At 43.2% G+C, this 22,917-nt stretch overlaps 1 protein-coding gene across 1 annotated transcript; it reads right to left on the bottom strand.

Annotated features, from left to right (window-relative positions):
• Positions 1-29: 29 nt before the first annotated feature.
• LOC110529801 (BTB/POZ domain-containing protein 9) lies at positions 30-22,853 on the bottom strand. Its single transcript, XM_021612338.3, has 11 exons — positions 21,942-22,853; positions 20,702-20,920; positions 18,376-18,739; positions 17,848-18,115; positions 17,450-17,669; positions 14,039-14,158; positions 13,817-13,926; positions 13,453-13,642; positions 13,258-13,365; positions 13,068-13,146; positions 30-1,873 (listed from the first exon to the last, which is right to left on the bottom strand). The coding sequence occupies exons 2-11, from the start codon at positions 20,887-20,889 to the stop codon at positions 1,682-1,684; spliced, it is 1,839 nt and encodes a 612-aa protein (XP_021468013.2). The 5' UTR covers positions 20,890-20,920; positions 21,942-22,853; the 3' UTR covers positions 30-1,681.
• Between the last annotated feature and the right edge of the window lie 64 nt (positions 22,854-22,917).

Raw genomic sequence — 22,917 nt, 5'->3', positions numbered from 1 at the left:
GGGTCTTCATGACACACAAGTTGTAAATGTTTTGTTCCACATCTTTAATACAGTATTGTTTAAAAGCTTGATTGCCAGCTGGTAGGGTATCATGAGGATGGACATGGGTGCATTTAAAACCTGTATTAAATCAGCAATGTAAAAAAAAAAAACATTTGGTCTTTCAAGTTGGATGAGGGTTGCTAACAATAAGTACTGCAAAATGAGTCAGACAACATTTAATGCCGTTTCCTGCAGCCACTGCCTGCAATAAAATGTACATGTATTGGCCCACTAACATTGGCCATAAGCAGAGATCACCAGTCTGAAGAAGCCTTTGGCACTCACTAATGCAAAACCTACTTGACTTTAGAAATCAATCAATATTTTTTGAACACTAAGAGGTTGAGAGACTTTACTGCTGAATCTCTACCAACATCTACAAAAGAGACCTCTTCTGAAAATGAATCCCAACGTATGTTAATGGCAGTGATATAGAAAAACGGATAAAAGTCATCCCAAGCAATGGTGATATAGTACAGTAATGATATTGTACTAAGATGATACAACAAACTGCAATCAAAACTATTCAGGAAAAATATATAGATATGAGAAGGGTAATCTGCTTTCTACTTAAATTTTACTTTAAGTCAATGTTCAGCCCTCATGCAATAGCAGCAATGTGAAAGTATCTAAAGGATTGCTCAAATCTACTTGAAAGATTGTAAAATAACAAAGGAGATCAAAGGAAATATGAAAAAGTAGAGAGCCATATTAAGAGCCAAAAAACAAAGAAAGAGGGAAGAGGTGAGAGATAATAGGAAGCACAGCACTGAGAAATAAACCGTAGAGCCAACAGAAAACTTAACAAATCAAACCACACAAACAAAATCACTGACAATATACATATCATATCTACATTTAGCAGTAAGCACAAAGCAGCAATTAAAGTTGTCCTCATAAAGGTGAGGACAACAATAAAATGACAAAAACAAATCCAGACAGAAATAGCTATTACCAGCACTGCATCATTTCCCCAGTGCTTAATAGACCTAGGTAACATCTTTCTTACAGTAAATATGGGGAACAATAAAGTGCCAAATATCAGCTGCTCATAGATTCTCCCTCCGATTTCCACAAAGTGCTGATGAATTTACCAAACATTGAAGTGCTGCTCAGCCAAGACTGCAATATTAGTCTTTAAGTCCAAATGGGGGGGTGAATCAAATTAATTTCCCAGATATAAACCTTGAGCATAGGTGAATATGACCATGTTCACCTATGATTTTTCTTTTTCAACATGAGTAGAAAATCATTGATAGTGGTATTGCATTGGTTAATCTTTGGATGAGCAGTACTGTTTGCCTCTCCACTGGCTGGATAGCACCTGGCCCGACTAGGCTTTGAAGAGTGCCAACTGAGTACCCTTAAACCGGCAGCAAATGTGGGCTAATACCTTCACAGGAAATGTATTGACCAATTTAATCCATAGCCTTTTTCCCCACCATTGTCTATCATTTCAGACAGGGAGGACTGTATGAGCACCCTAAAAACCTGAAATTGATGTAAGATTCTGTTAGCGTGTTAGAGGCTTATTTTTGTTATCAAAATGAATTGTATGCTTAGCAGCATTTTAGCAGTGCATCTTGTGTGATAGATAAAGGTTGTGCAAAATTGTTTTCTTGGGGGTTTTCCTTTTCTCTCAGAGGTGGGGTTGTGAGGAACTGGAGGATGAGGATGAGGAGGGGAGAAGGCTGTGGGTGCAGGATGGCTGCATGGGTCTAGGGTTCTGGGATGTGGAACTGGACTCAAAAGGTGATGCCTGCCCAAGACTACCGTCTTTCACCTCCGTGTCCAACTGGGTCGGACACTCAAAGTGGACACAATGGAACACCTGAAAGAGAGAGAAACAGGGAATGAGGAACGGATATACAACATTTTCCCCTGGTGCCACTAAGTTTTTCCAGCCCATGATTTGGTTGCATCATGTTCCCCCGCACCGTCATGCAATAGAAAAACATATGTAATTATCAAAGAATTAAAGTGCTTTATTAAGAAGTGAGATAGAGGAATGAAAATATTTCTAACATTTTGTGATTAAAAATATGCACAACCAAATCCAGTGATAGTCATGAATATTGGGTTGACAATTAGACCATTGTCATTATATTTTACTATTAAAATAGGGCTCCAGAGATCTCCAGATGTTTAGAGATCTTTATGTGCACTAATATAATAGGCACATTTATTTAGGACTAATTTCCCACCTGAGTAAGTCGTGATCTAGTTAGCTAGATCACTAACTCTAATTATGAATTGGGTGGTTGATAGTGGTATTGAATGCTGAGCCGTCGTATATCAGACCGTATACCATGGGTATGACAAAATATTTATTTTTACTGCTCTAATTACATTGGTAACCAGTTTATAATAATAGCAAATAGCTGTGGTATATTGGCCATACACCAAACACCCTCAGCCCTTATTGCTTAAATATAATACCCACTGCTAGTAGCCATGTATTAATCTAACAGTAAATGTAATGTCCTAAAAAACTTTGCAGGCATAGCCTACCAATGAGGCCTATGCAATTGCAATGGCCAATGCGCATTTCGCACACATGATCTCAAAGCCATATCAAAAATATTGGTTGTAAAATAGTTGCTATTAAGCTCAATATGGAGAGTTGAGAATTGTTTTGTTATACCACCAGAAAGCTGAGAACCACCTGTCCTCCCTTTAAAAATCAGTGATGTTAGTATTACACAGGATAGCTGTGTTTTCCCCGCTTGCTCCTGTACTCAAGAAAGTGAAACTGAAATAAATGACTATCGCCCCCGTAGCACTCACTTCGGTCAACATGAAGTGCTTTGAGAGGCTAGTTAACGATCATATCACCTCCACCTTACCAGACACCCTAGACCCACAACAATTTGCATACACCCCAACAGATCCATGGGTGAACCAATCTCCATCACACTGCCCTATCCCATCTGGACAAGAGGAATACCTATGTAAGAATGCAGTTCATCAACAACAGCTCAGTCTTCAACACCACAGTACCCTCCAAGCTCATCACTAAGCTCAGGGCACTAGGTCTGAACCCCACCCTGTGCAACTGGGTCCCTCCTGACTGGCTCACCCCTGTTGGTGAAGGTAGGCAACATCACCTCCACTACACTGATTCTCAACACGGGGGCCCCACAAAGGTGCGTGCTCATCCCCCTCCTGTACTCCCCTTTCAGCCATGACTACGTGGCCAAGCATGTCTCCAACTCAATCTTCAAGTTTGCAGACGACAACAGTGGTAGGTCTGATTATCAACAACGACGACGAGACAGCTTACAGGTGAGGGCCCTGGCAGATTGGTGCCAGGCAAATAACCTCTCCCTCAACATAAAAAGAAATGAAAGAGCTGATCGTTGACTTCAGGAGACAGCAGAGAGAGAGCACATCCCCATCCACGTGGCAGTAGTAGGGGGTGAAAAGCTTCGTTCCTCCGAGTGCACATCACTGACAACCTAAAATGGTCCAACATACAGTGTGGTGAAGAAGGCATAACAGCGCCTCTTCAACCTCAGGAGGTTGAATAAATTTGGCTTGGCCACTAAGACCATCACAAACTTCTACAGATGCACCATTGAGAGCATTCTGTTGGGTTGTATCACCGACTGGCATGGCAATTTCACCATCCGCAACCTCAGGGCTCTCCAGAGGGTGGTGAGGTCAGCCTAACACAACACTGGGGGCACATTGTTAATCCAAAATGCGTAGCAGTCAAACTTGTGTTTGTCTTGTCCCGTCCTGTGTTAATTAGTCTGTAAATCTGCTATTTTTTATACATTATAACTGGAACCTCCATCAGAAGCTAACCAGCAAACTAGCTACTCGTCATTGTTTGCAACTGCTAGCGACACTAGCCAGCTTTAGCTTGGACAATTACTTGCCAATCTGAACAGCATGATATCAACCCAGAACATATCTGACTGGTTTTCTCCACTACATCACCGGATTCCTGCCGCAAGCACTGGACCATTACACCGGATCATCACAGCTAACTAGCTGCAAACGAGTGGCTAACGTTGGCTAACGCCTCTGTCCAAAAAGCAAGCACCAGTTAGCCCTGAGCTACCCTCGAGCATGGCCCATCTCCCGGCAAGTCGACAGAGTTTACCAGCTAATTCTTGGTCTACAAATACCTCTTTTTCCAATTGGCCTGGACCCTTTATTGTCGACACGGAGCCCCGCCGATCCATCATGACTGGTCTGCCGACGTAATCGTCCGAGGTGGTTTCAACAGGCTTCTCTGTTGCGATGTCGCCGAAGACCCATCTGCTGTCCCCAACCCGCTAGCTTTCTGAACGCGGCTGATCACTCGGCTACACAGCTGATACCTGCTGGTCTGTTCATTAACACTGTAATTAATTTTGTTTATCTGTCAGCCCCAGTCTCGAACTCAGATCCGGTGTGTACCCATCCGACCCGCTCTCATTTGTTGACTTCTGTAACTGTAAAAATGTCTTAGTTTCATGCATATTAACATCAGAAGCCTCCTCCCTAAGTTTGTTTTATTCACTGCTTTAGCACACTCTGCCAACCCTGATGTCCTAGCCTTGTCTGAATCATGGCTTAAGAAGGCCACCAAAAATTCTGAAATCTCCATCCCCAACATTTTCCATCAAGACAGAACTGCCAAAGGGGGCGGAGTTGCAATCTACTGCAGCGATAGCATGCAGAGTCCTGTTTTACTATCCAGGTCTGTGCCCAAACAGTTTGAGCTTCTACTTTTAAAAATCCACCTTTCCAGAAATAAGTCTCGCACCGTTGCCGCTTGTTATAGACCCCCCCTCAGCCCCCAGCAGTGCCCTGGACACCATATGTGAATTGATTGCCCTCCATCTATCTTCAGAGCCACTGCATCTATCACAGTGCCCTCCGTTCTGTCACCAAAGCCCCATATACCACCCACCACTGCGATCTGTATGCTCTCGTCGGCTGGCCCTCGCTACATATTCATCGCCAGACCCACTGGCTCCAGGTCATCAATAAGTCTTTGGTCCAGCAGGTATCTCTCACTGGTCATCCCCAAAGCCAACAACTCCTTTGGCCGCCTTACCGATCGCTGCAGCTGTACATCGCCCATCTGTAAATAGCCCATCCAATCTACCTACCTCATCCCCATATTGTTTTAACTTATTTTTATTCACACCAGTATTTCTACTTGCACATCATAATTTGCACATCTATCACTCCAGGGTTAACTTGCTATAAATTGTAATTACTTTACTACTAAGACCTATTTATTACCTTACCTCCTCACGCCATCTAGATACACTGTATATAGACTTTTTCTATTGTGTTATAGACTGTACATTTGTTTATTCCATGTGTAACTGTTGTTGTTTGTGTAGCACTGCTTTGCTTTATCTTGGCCAGGTCACAGATGTAAATGAGAACTTGTTCTCAACTGGCCTACCTTGTTAAATAAAGGTAAAAAAAATTGAACATTTGTGGACAGAACTGAGAAAAAAAAAGTGTGCGAGCACAGACGCCTACAAACCTGACTCAGTTACACCAGCTCTGTCAGGAGGAATGGGCCAAAATTCACCCACATTCTAGGAAGCTTGTGGAAGGCTACCCAAAACGTTTGACCCAAGTTAAACTATTTAAAGGCAATGCTACTAAATACTAATTGATTGTATGTAATCTTCTGACCCACTGGGAATGTCATGAAAGAAATAAAAGCTGAAATAAATCACTCTACTATTACTCTGACATTTCACATTCTTAAAATAAAGTGGTGATCCTAACTGACCTAAGACAGGGAATTTTTACAAGGATTACATGTCAGGAATGGTGAAAAACTGAGTTTAAATGTATTTGGCTAAGGTGTATGTAAACTTCTGACTTGAACTGTACATATGAATTGACTAAAACCATATGTAAACATAATTTCATTGACCAGTGTTCAATGACAATGTACACAGGGTAGAGTAACGGGTAGTAGCTGGCGAGTAACAGTGACTAAGTTCAGGGCAGGGTACTGGGCAGAGGCTGGCTGGTGGTGACTTTTTAACAGTCTGATAGCGATAAAAGCTGTTTTTCAGTCTCTCGGGCCCAGCTTTGATGCACCTGTACTGTCTCCACTTTCTAGAAATTAGCAGGGTGAACAGGCCGTGGTAGAGATCCTTGATAATTTTCTTGGCCTTCCTGTGACACCGGGTGCTGTAAATGTCCTGGATGACAGGCAGTTTTTATTTTGTTTCACCTTTATTTAACCAGCTAGGCCAGTTGAGAACAAGTTCTCATTTACATCTGTTACCTGGCCAAGATAAAGCAAAGCAGTGCGACAAAAACAACAGTTACACATGGGATACTGTCAATAACACAATAGAAAAATCTATATACAGTGTGTGCAAATGTAGAAAGATTAGGGATGTAAGGCAATAAATAGGCCATAGTGGCGAAATAATTACAATTTAGCATTAAAACTGGAGTGATAGTGCAAGTAGAGATACTGGGGTGGAAAAGGGCAACAACAAAAAAAAGAATATGGGAATGAGGTAGTTGAGTGGGCTATTTACAGATGGGCTGTGTACAGCTGCTCAGATATCAGTTTCTTAAAGTTAGTGAGGGAGATAAGTCTCCAACTTCAGCGATTTTTGCAATTAATTCCAGTCATTGAACCCTGTGGCACCCCCATAGAGACTGCCAGAGATCTGGACAACAGGCCCTTCGATTTGACACACTGAACTCTGTCTGAGAAGTAGCTGGTGAACCAGGCAAGGCAGTCATTTGAGAAACCAAGGCTATTGAGTCTGCCGATAACAATGCAGTGATTGCCAGAGTCAAAAGCCTTGGCCAGGTCGATGAAGACAGCTGCACAGTACTGTCTTATCTATGGAGGTTATGATATCGTTTAGGACCTTGAGCGTGGCTGAGGTGCACCCTTGACTAGCTCGGAAACCAGGTTGCATAGCAGAGAAGGTACGGTGGGATTCGAAAAGGTCAGGGATCTGTTTGTTAACTTGGCTTTTCGAAGACTTTAGAAAGACAGGGTAGGATAGATATAGGTCTGTAACAGTTAGGGTCTAGAGTGTCTCCCCCTTTGAAGAGGGGGGGATGACAGCGGCAGCTTTCCAATCTTTAGGGATCTCAGACGATACGAAAGAGGTTGAACAGGCTAGTAATGGCAGTTGCAACAATGGCAGCGGATAATTTTAGAGAGAAAAGGTCCAGATTGTCTATCCCAGCAGATTTGTAGGGGTCCAGATTTGCAGCTCTTTCAGAACATCCGCTATCTTGATTTGGGCGAAGGAGAAGCGGAGGGGGGCTTGGGCAGGTTGGTGTGGGGGGTGCAGAGCTGTTGGCCGGGGTAGGGGCAGCCAGGTGGAGAGCATGGCCGGCCGTAGAAAAATGCTTATTGAAATTCTCAATTATCGTATATTTATCGGTGTTGACAGTGTTTCCTAGCCTCAGTGCAGTGGGCAGCTGGGAGGAGGTGCTCTTATTCTCCATGGACTTTACAGTGTCCCAGAACTTTTTGGAGTTAGAGCTACAGGATGCAAATTTCTGTTTCAAAAAGCTAGCCTTTGCTTTCCTAACTGACTGTGTGTATTGGTTCCTGACTTCCCTGAAAAGTTGCATATCGCGGGGACTATTCGATGCTAGTGCAGTCCGCCACAGGATGTTTTCGTGCTGGTAGAGGGCAGTCAGGTCTGGAGTGAACCAAGGGCTATATCTGTTCTTAGTTCTAAATTTTTTGAAAGGGGCATGCTTATTTAAGATGGTGAGGAAATTGCTTTTAAAAGAACAACCAGGCATCCTCTACTGACGGGATGAGGTCAATATCCTTCCAGGATACTTGGGACAGGTCGATTAGAAAGGCCTGCTCGCAGAAGTGTTATAGGGAGCGTTTGACGAGGGGGTGGTCGTTTGACCGCGGACCCATAACGGATTCAGGCAATGAGGCAGTGATTGCTGAGATCCTGATTGAAAACCACAGAGGTGTATTTGGAGGGCAAGTTGGTCAGGATAATATCTATGAGTGTGCCCATGTTTACGGATTTAGAGTTGTACCTGGTGGGTTCCTTGATAATTTGTGTGAGATTGAGGGCATCTACCTTAGATTGTAGGACTGCTGGGGTGTTAAGCATGTCCCAGTTTAGGTCACCTAACAGAACAAACTCTGAAGATGGGGGGCAATCAATTCACATATGGTGTCCAGGGCACAGCTGGGAGCTGAGGGTGGTCTATAACAGGCGGAAACAGTGAGAGACGTATTTCTGGAGAGATTCATTTGTAAGATTAGAAGTTCAAACTGTTTGGGCATAGACCTGGAAAGTATGACAGAACTTTGCAGGCTAACTCCTCCCCCTTTGGCAGTTCTATGTCGATGGAAAATGTTATAGTTGGGGACGGTGTCTGAATCCTGAATTAAGGATTCAGACACGTCAAAGACACCAGGGTTGGCGAAGTGTGCTAAAGCAGTGAGTAAAACAAACTTAGGGAGGAGGCTTCTGATGTTAACATGCATGAAACCAAGGCTTTTACGGTTACAGAAGTCAACAAATGAGAGTGCCTGGGGACACGCAGGGCCTGGGTTAACCTCCACATCACCCGAGAAACAGAGGAGGAGTTGGATGAGGGTACAGCTAAAGGCTATCAAAATTGGTCTTCTAGTGCGTTGGGGACAGAGAATAAAAGGAGAAGATTTCTGGGCGTGGTAGGATAAATTCAGGGCATAATGTACAGACAGGGGTATGGTAGAGTGCGGGTACAGTGGAGGTAAACCTAGGCATTGAGTGACGATAAGAGAGGTTGCATCTCTGGACGCACTAGTTATGCTGGGTGAGGTCACCCAGAGGTATCTGAGGCATGTTGAGTGGGACTAGGGGCTCCGCAATGAACTAAAACAATGATAACTATCCTAAACAACAGCAGACAAGGCATATTGACATTAAAGAGAGACATAAAGCAAGGTATAAAACAATCCCAGGTTCTGATTGGGAGAAGAGCTAGCTAAGAAAACGGGTAAGACAACAACAGGTAAAATGGTGATGAATGGGCAGAGCGGGTCAGTTAACTGTACACAGGGCCTGAGTCGAGGCTGGGGCCGACAGATAAACAAAATTGAGTACCGTGATTAATGAACAGTCCAGCAGACATCAGCTATGTAGCCAAGTGATCATAGGGTCCAGTGAACAGCAATATATGAAACAGGGAAGCCGCTAGGTAGTCGTTACTACACTAGCAAGCAGGAGACACCGCATTCCAAAAAAAGTTAGCAGGCCGGGGCTAGTAGAAGCGTCTGCTCTGACGTCCGGCAAAGGCCAGTTGAGGGCACAGCGGATGGGATTACGTCGGCAGATCAGTCGTGACGGAACAGAAGGGCTCCGTGTTGACAAAGGGTCCAGGCCAGTTGGCAAAAGAGGTATTGTAGCTGGAGTAATTTTGTTCGCTAGCCGGGAGATGCACCTGGCTCGCTGCTAACTGGTGCTAGCTTTGGGACAAGGGCGTTAGCCACAATAGCCACTCGGTAGCAGCGATGATCTGATGCAGAGGTCCAGTGCTTACTGCAAGAATCTGGTGGTGTAGAGGATTCTAGTCGTGTTATTGAAGAGCCCGGGAGGCATCAGCGGTGTAGCCGAGCAGGCCACTGAGCAGGCCGGGAGATGGGCCTGGCTCAAGGCTGGCATCGGGGCAGGGCCACTTGGTGGCAGCTAGCTAGCTGCGATGATCTGGAGTAACTGGTCCAGAGCTTACGGCAGGAATCCGGTGTTGTCGTGGAGAAAAACAGTCCGATATGCTCAGGGTTGATAACGCGCTGTGAAGACTGGCAAGTATTATCCAGGTTAAAAGCGGCTGTTGTCTGTGCTAAAGGTAAAGGCCGCTAGCAGTGATTGACAATGACTAAATAGCTAGTAGCCAATTAGCTGGTTAGTTGCTGATGGCTAGCTTCTGATGGAGGTTCAGGCTAAGGTCTAAAAATAAGGTCTAAAAATAGCAGATCCGTATCACATTGGGTGAGGCGGGTTGCCGGAAGGTATATTTCATTAAGAAAAATAGAAAAAGAGATCGAGAATATAAGAAAAAAAGAAAGAAATGTACACGGGAGAATGACAAACAACGTCTGCACTGCTACACCATCTTGGCACAAACGGATTGGGATCAGGGATATAGGATTGAGTTCAGGGCTTTGTGATGGCCACTCCAATACCTTGACTTTCTTGTCCTTAAGCCATTTTGATCGGAACTTTGGAAGTATGCTTGGGGTCATTGTCCATTTGGAAGACCCATTTGAGACAAATCATTAACTTCCTGACTTATGTCTTGAGATGTTGCTTCAATATATCCACATATTTCCCTACCTCACGATGCCATCTATTTTGTGAAATGCACCAGTCCCTCCTGCAACAAAGCACCCCCACAACATTATGCTGCCATCTCCGTTCTTCACGGTTGGGATGGTGTTCTTCGGTTTGCAAGCCTCCCCCTTTTCACTCCAAACATAATGGTCATTATGGCCAAACAGTTATATTTTTCTTTCATCAAACCAGAAGACATTTCTCCAAAAAGTACGATCTTTGTCCCCACGTTCAGTTGCAAACCATAGTCCAGCTTTTTTTCATGGCGGTTTTGGAGCAGTGGCTTCTTCCTCGCTGGGCGGCCTTTCAGGTTATGACGATATAGGACTCGTTTTACTGTGGATATAGATACATTTGTACCCGTTTCCTCCAGCATCTTCACAAGGTCCTTTGCTGTTGTTCTGGGATTGATTTGCACTTTTCGCAGCAAAGTAGGTTAATCTCTAGGAGACAGAACGCGTCTCCTTCCTGAGCGGTATGACGGCTGCATGGTCCCATGGTGTTTACACTTGCGTGCTATTGTTTGTACAGATGAACGTTGTACCTTCAGGCGTTTGGAAATTGCTCCCAAGGATGAACCAGACTTGTAGTCTACAATTTCTTTCTGAAGTCTTGGCTGATTTATTTGGATTTTCCCACGATATCAAGCAGAGGCACTTAGTTTGAAGGTAGGCCTTGAAATACATCCACATATACACCTCCAATTGACTCAAATTATGTCAATTAGCCTATCAGAAGCTTCTAAAGCCATGACATGATTTTCTAGAATTTTCCCAGTCAACTTAGTGTATGTAAACTTCTGACCCACTGGAATTGTGATGCAGTGAATTATAAGTGAAATCGGTAAACTGTAAACAATTGAAGTCTGTAAACAATTGTTGGAAAAATTACTAACCGACTTGCCAAAACTATAGTATGTTAACAAGAAATTTGTGGAGTGGTTGAAAAACGAGTTTTAAAGACTCCAACCTAAGTGTATGTAAACTTCCGACTTCAATTGTATTCTGGTCAAGGCTCATCCTATATAACTACTGCTGTACACACATTTTCTATTCATATACTGTCCATACACACCATCATATACAGTGGCTTCAGAAAGTATTCAGACTCCTTCCACATTTTCTTACGTTACCGGCTTATTCTAAAATGGATTTAAATAAAAAATAACTAAATCTACATACAATACCCCATAATGACGAAGCAAAAAGGTTTTTAGAAATGTTTCCAAATTGAAATATTAAAACCAGAAATACCTTAATTACATACGAATTCAGACCCTTTGCTATGAGACTTGACATTGAGCTCAGGTGCATCCTGTTTTCATTGATCATCTTTGAGATGTTTCTAGAACTTTATTGGACGTGATTTGGAAAGGCACACACCTGGCTATATAAGGTCCCACAGTTGACAGTGCATGTCAGAGCAAAAACCAAGCCATGAGGTTGAAGGAATTGTCCGTCGAGCTCCGAAACAGGATTGTGTCGAGGCACAGATCTGGGGAAGGGTAGCAAAAAATGTCAGCAGCATTGAAGGTCCCCAAGAAGAAAGTGGCCTTCATCATTCTTAAATGGAAGAAGTTTGGAACCGTCAAAACTCTTCCTATATCTGGCTGCCAGGCCAAACTGAGCAATCGGAGGAAAAGGGCCTTGGTCAAGGAGGCGACCAAGAACCCAATGGTCACTCAGAGAGCTCTTGAGTTCCTCTGTGGAGATGGGAGAACCTTCCAGAAGGACAACCATCTCCGCAGCACTCCACCAATCAAGCCTTTATGGTAGAGTGGCCATCTTCAGTAAAAGGCACGACAGCTCGCTTGGAGTTTGCCAAAAGGCACCTAGAGACTATGAGAAACAAGATTCTCTGGTCTGATAAAACCAAGACAGAACTCATTGGCCTGAATGCCAAGCATTCTCTTTGGCCTGAATGCCAAGTCTGAAGGAAATCTGGCATCATCCCTATGGTGACGCATGGTGGTGGCAGCATCATGCTGTGGGGATGTTTTTCAGCAGCAGGGACTGGGAGACTAGTCAGGATCGAGGCAAAGGTGAACGGAGCAAAGTACAGACCTGCTGCAGAGCTCTCAAGACCTCAGACTGGGGCGAAGGTTCCCCTTCCAACAAGACAATGACCCTAAGCTCACAGCCAAGACAATGTAGGAGTGGCTTCGGGACAAGTCTCTGAATGTCCTTGAGTGGCCCGGCCAGAGTCCGGAGCTGATCGAACATCTCTGGATAGACCTGAAAATAGCTGTGCAGCAATGCTCCCCATTCAACCTGACAGAGCTTGAGAGTATCTGCAGAGAAGAATGTGAGAAACTCCCCATATACGGGTGTGCCAAGCTTGTAGCGTCATACCCAAGACGATTCCAAGCTGTAATCTCTGCCAAAGGTGCTTCAACAAAGTACTGAGAAAAGGGTCTGAATACTTGTTTTTTTATTTGTAATAAATGAGCAAAAAGATAATGTTGCTTTGTGGGAAAATCAATTTTAGAATAAGGCTGTAACCTAACAAAATGTGACAAAAAGTCAAGGGGTCTGAATACTTTCCGAAGGCACCGTACATATCTATTTCTATATTCTGGATGCGACCAATACAACATTTTACTTACACAGCCAAGTCAAAGGGTTGCAAAATGTGACTAAATGGTTGCAGTATGGAGCCCTGTAAATGAAAAATCCAGACAAAATATTATTTTTTATTACGGTTTATGCGCAATCCTCTCACCTCATTTGCAGTGTTGTTAGTTCCCACGATGCGAATAAAAGAGGCAGGCTGCTTGTCGAATTTGAGTGTCTGCCACGATCTGTTGAAGAAAAACAAAACTGTTAAAAGATCTCAGATGGACAGTATTATAAAAAGATTATTTGAAAAGAGTATGGGAAAGGGAGACTTGAAGACAGACTGGGAGTCTTACCGACATGGCACCTTGGTGCGGTCCACCACCTTTGTCCACTGCTGCTGATTGGTGGAGATCTCAATGTAGTAACTGTAGGATCGCTCATCACAATCCCACAGTAGCAGTCTGTCCAGATAGAAATAGAAAATTAAATGTGCAGACGGATACAAAACCTACAATACTCAACATGAGAGAAGACACACACATCCCTACCTTAAGGAGCCAATAGTGTAGGGTTGAGCCAGTTGAATGACAATGGCCCCAGAGCCCAGCTGGTGACAGGTATAGCCCGAGTCCCAGTCGTAGTTGTGCGTGTCCCCGTTGAGCAGAGCGTTTCTGCTCCGACTAACACCCTCGATGACACTGGAACAGGCCGCGATGGTAGCCACATTCTCATTTGGGACTGCAGATATGAAGGATGAATAAAAGCAGAGGCAAAAACCAGTAGAAGAGAGAGAGAGGATTGGGAATAAAGAAGAGGATTGGAGAGAGGAGTAAGAGATGTTTATGTTGATCTGACCTGGCATCTTAAGAATCATATGTAACACTAGTATAACGATTGATATTCCTGCCTTACCGAGAATACCCTTTTCCAGAGTGAAGGAGCGGTGTGTGAACATGCACTCGAAAGCCACCAGATGGAAGACCTTGTTGACAGTGTTATGCGTCCCCACAATGCGCACATACCTGGGACACAAGGGAACAAATGAAAATCACACCCACTGTTGTAGAACCAAAAGTCAAAATTGGTGCCAACCATAGGAAGCCACAGGTAGAGATGCAAAGGGTGAGGCTTTACCTGGCCACACGTGGTGTAAAGAAGAGGTTCTGCCAAGAGCGACACAGGTACTTGGAATGGTCCACAACACGCACCCAATCCAGCTCATCCATGGACACTTCAATATAGTAGGAGTAAGATCTACACCAAAACAGATATAGACCATACAAAACCCAGTTACCAAAGCATAGCTGATGAGTATCTCTATTATCAGCATGATAGTAACATTACTGCAATGTATACAGTACCAGTCAAAAGTTCAGACACACCTACTCATTCAAGGGTATTTTCTATATTTTTACCATTTTCTACATTGTACAATAATAGTGAAGGGATCAAAACTATGAAATAACACATATGGAATCATGTTTAAACACTTTTTTTGGTTACTACAAATCAAAATATATTTTATATTTGAGATTCTTCAAAGTAGCCACCGCTTGCCTTGACAGCTTTGCGCACACTTGGCTTTCTCTCATCCAGCTTCACCTGGAATGCTTTTCCAACAGTCTTGGAGGAGTTCCCACATATGATGAGCAATTGTTGGCTGCTTTTCCTTCACTCTGCGGTCCAACTCATCCCAAACCATCTCAATTGGGTTGAGGTCGGGTGATTGTGTAGGCCAGGTCACATGAGGCAACGCTTCATCACTCTCCTTAGTCAAATAGCCCTTATACAGCCTGGAGGTGTGTTGGGTCATTGTCCTGTCGAAAAACAAATTATAGTCCCACTAAGTGCAATCCAGATGGGATGGCATATCGCTGCAGAATGCTGTGGTAGTCATGCCTTGAAAAACACCAGCAAAACAACCCGGCACCATCACATCTCCTCCTCCATGCTTCACGGTGGGAACTATACATGCAGAGGTCATCCGTTCACCTACTCTGTGGTTGGAACCAAAAATCTCAAATTTGGACTCATCAGACCAAAGATTTCTACCTGTCTATTGTCCACCTCTTCTTCTTATTGGTGTCCTTTAGTAGTGGTTTCTTGCAGCAATTCGACCATACAGTTAAATAGTTAACACACGCACGCAGCGGTCTAAGGCACTGCATCTCAGTTCAAGAGGCATCACTACAGTCCCTGGTTCGAATCAGGCTGTATCACTTCCGGTCGCGATTGGGAGTCCCATAGGGCGGCACATAATTGGCCCAGCGTCGTCCAGGGTAGGCCGTCATTGTAAATAAGAATTTGTTCTTAACTGACTTGCCTAGATAAATAAAAAAAGTCATACACACCAAAAGTTTACTTTGTTGGCATTTACGTATGTCTCTATTACCAGTAAAAGATCATCAAAACCTATTTATTTCACTTACTTGAGGTGCTGTTTCGTTGTTCATTTGTTCAGTCGTTTCATTCTCAACCAGGACTTTATCATACATGTCAAGCAGTGAAGTTTCAGCTCTGTCAGTCCATGGCCTCTCTTCCTCGGTGCGCACTGTTACTGTCTGTTTCCATCTTGTCCAGCTGTTCATGTAACATTTCACGTAAACCCTGTTTTCAGGTCTGCATCTAAGTAGCGGTCCTTGTACCTAGCTCAGAGAGAATGGCACCGAATCGCTTGTTCATAGCCTTGAGTACTTTTGTAAGTTAACCCCACGGTCTGTGTCGGCAGTTTTGTTGCGCAGGCGTTTCAGTGCCATGACAGAGGGTATCACGTCTGCTGCAAAAGCAGTTGATTAGCTTATTTCTCCAGTCAATTGTTCGAATGGCGCTAGGAGTGTTCATGTTCCCAAGTTTCAAACATGCTCTAAAATGCAATTGAAATGGCAGCAGCAGTATGAGAACAAGCACATTATTCAGCAAGCAAAACGACTTTCCTCAGTACGCAATCCTCGTTGACCCACTGTGTTTTCAGACTCTGCATGATCATGGGGCTGACATCGTTGGTCCAAATGTCAGTCGTGAAGCTAATAGCAGTGGCACTCATAGCAAGTAGCTCAAAGATGTACGTTCCAACAACACTAACTCCGGTAGGGTAACATCTGAAAAAGTGTGCACTGGGGATCGACCAGTCGGCGAAAGCCAACATCATCCACGACAGAGGACGGTTGATTGTCAAGGGCAAATAATTAGATTATTATCTTGGCGTTAATGAATTCCGACCTTTGAGTCGTCTTAATATTAGACATCACGCACCAGTTGTTATTGACAAATAGACAACCCCCACCCCTTGTCTTACCAGACGTAGCTTCTCTCTCCTGCAGGTGCATGGAAAATCCCGCTAGCTCTATATTATCCATGTCATCGTTCAGCCATGACTCGGCGAAACATAAGATATTACAGTTTTTAATGTCCCGTTGGTAGGATAATCTTAAATCATAGGCCATCAATTTTATTTTCCAATGATTGCACGTTAGACAGTAGGACGGATGGTTGTGGGAGTTTACATGTTTTGCCTATGGATTCTCAGAAGGCAGCCCGATCTGTGCCCCCTTTTCCTCCGCCTTTTCTTCACGCAAATGACAGGGATTTGGGCCTGTTCCCGGGAAAGCAGTATATCTTTCTCGTCGGACTTGTAAAAGGAAAAAGCTTCTTCCAGTTCGCGGTGAGTAGTCACTGTTCTGATGTCCAGAAGTTATTTTCGGTCTTAAGAGATGGTAGCAGCAACATTATGTACAAAATAAGTAAAAAAGTAAGTTAAAAACAATGAAAAAATAAAAATAGCAGTTGGTTAGGAGCCTTTAAAAAATCAACCATCCTCTTCGGTGCCATCTTAGCGCTTGATGGTTTTTGCGATTGCACTTGAAGAAACTTTCAAAGTTCTTGAAATATTGTGTATTGACTGACCTTCATGTCTTAAAGTAATAATGGACTCATTTCTCTTTGCTTATTTGAGCTGTTCATGCCATAATATAGACTTGGTCTTTTACCAAATAGGGCTCTTCTGTATACCACCCCTACCTGTCACAGCACAATTGAAAACACAAAGAAAGACATTGCACAAATTAACTTAAGGCACACATGTTAATTGAAATGCATTCCAGGTGATGAAGCTGGTTGACAGAATGCCTAGAGTGTGCAAAGCTGTCATCAAGGCAAAGGGTGGCTACTTTGAAGAATCTCAAATATAAAATATATTTTGATTTGTTTAACACTTTTTTGGTTACTACATGATTCCATATGTGTTATTTCATAGGTTTGATGTCTTCACTATTATTATACAATGTAGAAAATAAAGAAAAACCCTAGAATGAGTAGGTGTGTCCATACTTGACTGGTACTGTATATAAAAACATTGCTCATCAGTTGAGCAAAACCTTCAGAGAGGAATTAATGAGTGTTTGATAGCCTACAATGCAGTTAGACTTAGCAGAATCACTGATTGGCATATCACCTTGCATCCCAAATAATTACTCATTATGTGATCAAGATTAGAGATTGTGCCTTGCTTAAACTGATACCTTAAAACATGCTGGATGTCTCACTCACCGGCTGTCCCGGTCCCAGAGCAGGATGCGGATGTGGTTGATGATAGAGGCCTGGCCCAGTTTGATCTGAAGGCCAGCGCGGCCGTCCTCCTCTATGGGGTGTCTGGAGAAGCCGTGGTCCAGGTCGTAGTTCTGGGTGTCTCCGTCCAGCAGAGCTGACTTCAGCTCTCCCTTCACCACCTGGGCCCCGTACTTCATGGTGGCAATGTTCTCCTCTGGGACTGTAAGACACAAAGGCATCACATTGAATACATAATATTAAATACATATCGCTCACACACACGGAATACAAAGAGACACATACAGAATTCACACGCAAACAGAATACACAGACTCCCGTTGACAATTTAAGCTATTAGTTGCCGACTACTAGAACAGGACTGGAAGCGACAGACTCACTGAGCATGCCGCGGTAGTTGAGGTCCATGTCACGACTCTCTGAGCGGGTCTTGATGGCATCCAGCAGGTCGTCTGGGTTGAGCAGTCCCGAGGGACGCACCACGTTTAGCATCTCCGTCAGGCTCATGAGCGGCAGCCGCACAGCTGCCATCACATCCTGCGTGGCGCTTCCCTCGCCGTTCTGCCGGCTCCAATGACACAGCGCCTGGAAGATCTCCTTCTCGCTCGCTGCAAATGAGTCCCTCCGTAACACGGTCAGCAGAGCAGTCTGCACAGAGAGAGAGAGAGAGAGAGAGGATAAAAAAGATATTCAGTTAATACTACTTCTATCAAATTGGATTCAGTCATATTTACTGGATCTGGGTCTTGTTCATTAGGGCACACAATGAAAATCGTTTGAAAACATTTAGCAAAATGATTTTTTTTTAAATGCATTTCTTATTAGTCCAGGTAGTTCCCTTCCTGTTTTGGTCCATGTTCTTCCATGTTTGTTGCCTAATGAACAAGACCCTGCCAACTCTCACTCACCTTGGACAATGTGAGGAAGCCGTCTGAGGCCAGGACCTCCGGGGCACGACGGTCCATGAAGGCGCAGCACGCTGCACTGAGCGCACTCAGACAGTACAGGCTGGCCACGTCAAACACCAAACACACATTGTGCGTATGCAGGATGGTGCGCAGGAACTCTGAGGTAGAGTCCTCTAGTGGCTGGAGGCCATAGCGGTGGGCCAGACCCAGGAAGTCCAGCAGCACCTCCTCGCGGGCTGAGCTGAGGCTAGCCCGGCCCGTGTAAAGGTAGTTGAGGAGCATGGAGAAGGCCTCGGCTCGCGTCTCCTCCAGGGTCACCTCCGCCTGCGGCTGGGACTCCTTCATCCCGCCATACAGCAGAGCTCTGGGAAAAAGGATTACACATCTCATAAACTGTTACCTAGTCCTAGCTACTCCTTTTAGTGTGCTCATTTGGAGTATGTTAAGATTCTGAAATACAAATGTTCACAATTTATTCAAGATTAAAAATATGAATATCTAAAATGTCTACAAATAAGCTAAATCAAAAATGGTAATTGAGATATTTATAATGTTGAATAAATTAATGTCAACATTTTGTATTTTAGAATCTAGAGGTCAACAGATTATGATTTTTCAACGCTGATACCGATTATTGGAGGACCAAAAAAAGCAGATACCGATTAAATCGGATGATTTTTTTATATATTTGTAATAATGACAATTACAACAATACGGAATGAACACTTATTTTTACTTAATATAATACAAATAAAAATAAATTTAGTCTCAAATAAATAATGAAACATGTTCAATTTGGTTTAAATAATGGAAAAACAGTGTTGGAGAAGAAAGTAAAAGTGCAATATGTGCCATGTAAAAAAGCTAACGATTAAGTTCCTTGCTCAGAACATGAGAACATATGAAAGCTGGTGGTTCCTTTTAACAGGAGTCTTCAATATTCCCAGTTAAGACGTTTTAGGTTGTAGTTATTATATAACTATTTCTCTCTATACCATATGTATTTCATATACCTTTGACTATTGGATGTTCTTATACTCACCACAGTATTGCCAGCCTAATCTCGGGAGTTGATGGGCTTGAAGTCATAAACAGTGCTGTGCTTCAAGCATTGCCAAGAAATGCTGGCAAACGCAAGAAAGTGCTGTTTGAGTGAATGCTTACGAGTCTGCTGCTGCCTACCACCACTCAGTCAGACTGATCTATCAAATCATAGACTTAATTATAATAAACACACAGAAATACGAGCCTTAGGTCATTAATATGTTCAAATCCGGAAACAAAACGTTTATTCACTCAGTGAAATACGGAACTGTTCCGTATTTTATTGAACGGGTGGCATCCATAAGTCTAAATATTGCTGTTACATTGCAAATAAATATTGCTGTTACATTGTCATAATTTTGTAAATTTCTGGCAAATTATTACGGTCTTTGTAAGGAAGAAATGGTCTTCACACAGTTCGCAACGACCCAGGCGGCCCAAACTGCTGCATGTACCCTGACTCTGCTTGCACAGAACGCAAGAGAAGTACCACAATTTCCCTAGATAATATTGCCTTTTAACATTAATTTATTTTAATTAACTAAATACGCAGGTTTAAAAAAAATATACTTGTGTATTGATTTTAAGAAAGGCATTGATGTTTATGGTTAGGTATATTGGTGCAACGACAGTGCTTTTTCGCAAATGTGCTTGGTAAATCATCACCCGTTTGTCGAAGTAGGCTGTGATTCGATGCACCGCATTGATTATTTGCAACGCAGGACAAGCTAGTTAAACTAGTAATATCATCAACCATGTGTAGTTAACTAGTGATTATGTTAAGATTGTTTTTTAAAAGATAAGTTTAATGCTAGCTAGCAACTTACCTTGGTTCCTTGCTGCACTCGTGTAACAGGTGGTCAGCCTGCCACGCAGTCTCCTCGTGGAGTGCAATGTAATCGGCCATAATCGGCGTCCAAAAATGCCGATTACCGATTGTTATGAAAACTTGAAATCGGCCCTAATTAATCGGCCATGCCGATTAATCGGTCGACCTCTAATCTAGACATACTCCATATGTTAAAGCACTCAATAAAGAGTAGATTGACATCAAGATGTTTTCTGTATCATATATAGTTCACCGATCACAAGGTCTTACAGGAGGCATCCTAAAAAGGACGTAAAATGGCCACTTTCATCATGATTTTCTCGAAAATGGTTTGTGATACAAATGTAAAAAGCATGTAAAACAATCCTTCCTCCCAATGCAGTCCCTATGTGAGAATTGCCAGAACAATCTGAGATACCAAAAATATTTTACAACCACCCAAAACAGCTGTACCTGAAGTAGTGACAGCGTGCTGCCAAGATGACCCTATGGGCCGGAAAGCGTTTCTCCTCCACAATGAAGGTGACATCACTGTACTCTTCACCTGGAACCAAAGCACCCAGCTGCTCGGAGAGTAGATGGATGTGGTCAATCTCTGACACTGAGGCCAGTGGACGCAAAGGATGGCTGTTGCTACTCATTGTGGTTAGACTTGGGGCGTCTCAATAACATCTGACAGAAGAGAAGACAAGCTGGTTAATTGGTGTCATTGAAACTGGCAGTGCACAAACTGTCTCAAGTATCTAGCTACAGTAGCTAACTTTTGATAACTGTAGACCTTGAACAGCCCTGTTCAATGAAGGTCCTGGAGGGCGGAAACACTTCTGGTTTTCATAATCTACTTCTAATATTGGACTAGTTCATCATAAGTGCAATAAACTAAAAAGGCAGGTAGAAACAAAAAACAGAAGTGTTTCGGCCCTGGCTCCGGGACCGGAATTGAACAGCCCCGCTGTAGACGGAGCTAGGGGATAACAGTTAGACAGCTACTGTGTAACGTGGGTAACAATGACATTCTGTATTTGTTATAATAGGTAGACAACTTGAAATACAGGAATCATCTAACTAGCTAATAAATCATGAATGTGAAACTATTCAGCATAGCTAGCAATATCAGCCACTGAGGCAAAGATTCGTATAACTAAACCAAGCCACACCACACCACACCACAGCCTGTCGTTTCAAATGGGAACAAATTACTAATAGTGAGCAGAACAGGCAAGGTGGGCCCAGCCATGCACGGGCTAGCGAGATCTTATTGGCGCGTTCGAGATACTATTTGCATATTTCCTTTAAGGGCCGCCTACTCTGCGAAGGGCGTGTGTGCAATAATTTAATTCGCCTTTGCAATCTTGCTTAATTAACGACGCAATTATTTTTTACTTTGGAAAATGGTCAAGTCTACAAAACGCAGTCCACTCTGTTCGTAACAAATTCTAGTTTTTGGAACAGAAACATGTATTGAGATCAAATGTTTCATCGATGAGAAAATTAGCAGAATGTCGGGCAAAATCTATCTCGTTCCATCTTCTTCCACTACCTGCCACTGTGCTTCCCCTCACTACCATAACGCTAAGCGGTTACTTCACATTTGTACATCCGGTGAAATATCTGTCTCATTGTGCTATCTGTCCTACTGATCTGTGATGCGGTCAACTGATACAGCAGCTTGGGTTTCACCCGTGTGACATACCTGCACAATAAGCATATCCACGTCGTTCACCCTTCCACGAAGCCTCTTCCTTGACGTTATTTTCCCCTTTATTCAATCAAATGATCGTATTGAACATTTCGTCATGAATAATTGCTATAGGTACTAAAAAAACGCTACCATTGCAAACACCACTAAGTAGGGTGACAACCCGGATGTTGTTAGGGTGGGGAGAACGGCACTGTTCCATGAAACAATAGCGCCCCTTGTGTATGGACAAACATTGTAAATGCAGGTGGTGGATGTAACACATGCGAAAATGATCACTTAACAACAATGTAAATTCCTGTAAACCTCAACAGTTTGTGATTGCGGCTCGCAATTCGGGTTGTTCCTGCATCTGGACATTCTTGAATCTGCAAGAACTCCCTTTGAGCATACCATTGGTTCCGTCATGAACGCCCACCTCAATTATGCAATCTCTATTTTTTGCACTTTAAGCGCCATCTTCATGCATGTGTGAAACCACAGAGTTACCAAAGTTTTTTTTTTATTACTAACCCAGCTCATCTCTGAAGTTACTGTCTTGGTGATACTTTTGATATTCTCGGTTTCCTCTCATTGTCTAAGGGGTGACACTAGTTATCAAAGCCACACAGTCAAAATTGGCCAAATGGTAAAAATTCATTAACACAGGCATTTGCTTTTTGGACTTAATTTAAGGTTAGTCGTAATGTTAGCAGTGCAGTTATGGTTAAGTTTAAAATCAGACTCTAAGAAGATACGTTGTAGAAATAGGCAGGGTTTAGTCATTGTTATGACTGTGGCTGTGGTAAAGTCTACTTTACCATGTGATTACCATGTGGACCAAATGTAAATAAAAGTATAGTTGTCATAGCTAGCTACCGGTGTCCCGCCTGCTGTGTACCGGAGTCCTAACAATGGCCGTGTTCGAGAGGATCAAAACTGTGATGTATCATGGGTAAATTGTGACTGACTGATCTACAAATAATAATTA

The sequence above is a fragment of the Oncorhynchus mykiss genome, chromosome 8 (genome assembly GCF_057628025.1).
Source record: "Oncorhynchus mykiss isolate SJ-2025 chromosome 8, ASM5762802v1, whole genome shotgun sequence".
Classification (NCBI taxonomy): Eukaryota; Metazoa; Chordata; class Actinopteri; order Salmoniformes; family Salmonidae; genus Oncorhynchus; species Oncorhynchus mykiss.
Note: the sequence above shows the minus strand (reverse complement) of the source record. Positions and strands in the feature narration are given on the sequence as shown.

What these genes read in the sequence shown, in the direction of transcription:
- LOC110529801 (XM_021612338.3), bottom strand. Translation starts at nt 20,889, where the DNA reads ATGAGTAGCAACAGCCATCCTTTGCGTCCACTGGCCTCAGTGTCAGAG. An exon ending in GCACGCTGTCACTACTTCAG is followed by an intron (nt 18,740 to 20,701) that starts GTACAGCTGTTT and finishes CCTTTTTCCCAG; the next exon opens with AGCTCTGCTGTATGGCGGGA. An exon ending in CGCACCAAGGTGCCATGTCG is followed by an intron (nt 13,147 to 13,257) that starts GTAAGACTCCCA and finishes TTTCTTCAACAG; the next exon opens with ATCGTGGCAGACACTCAAAT.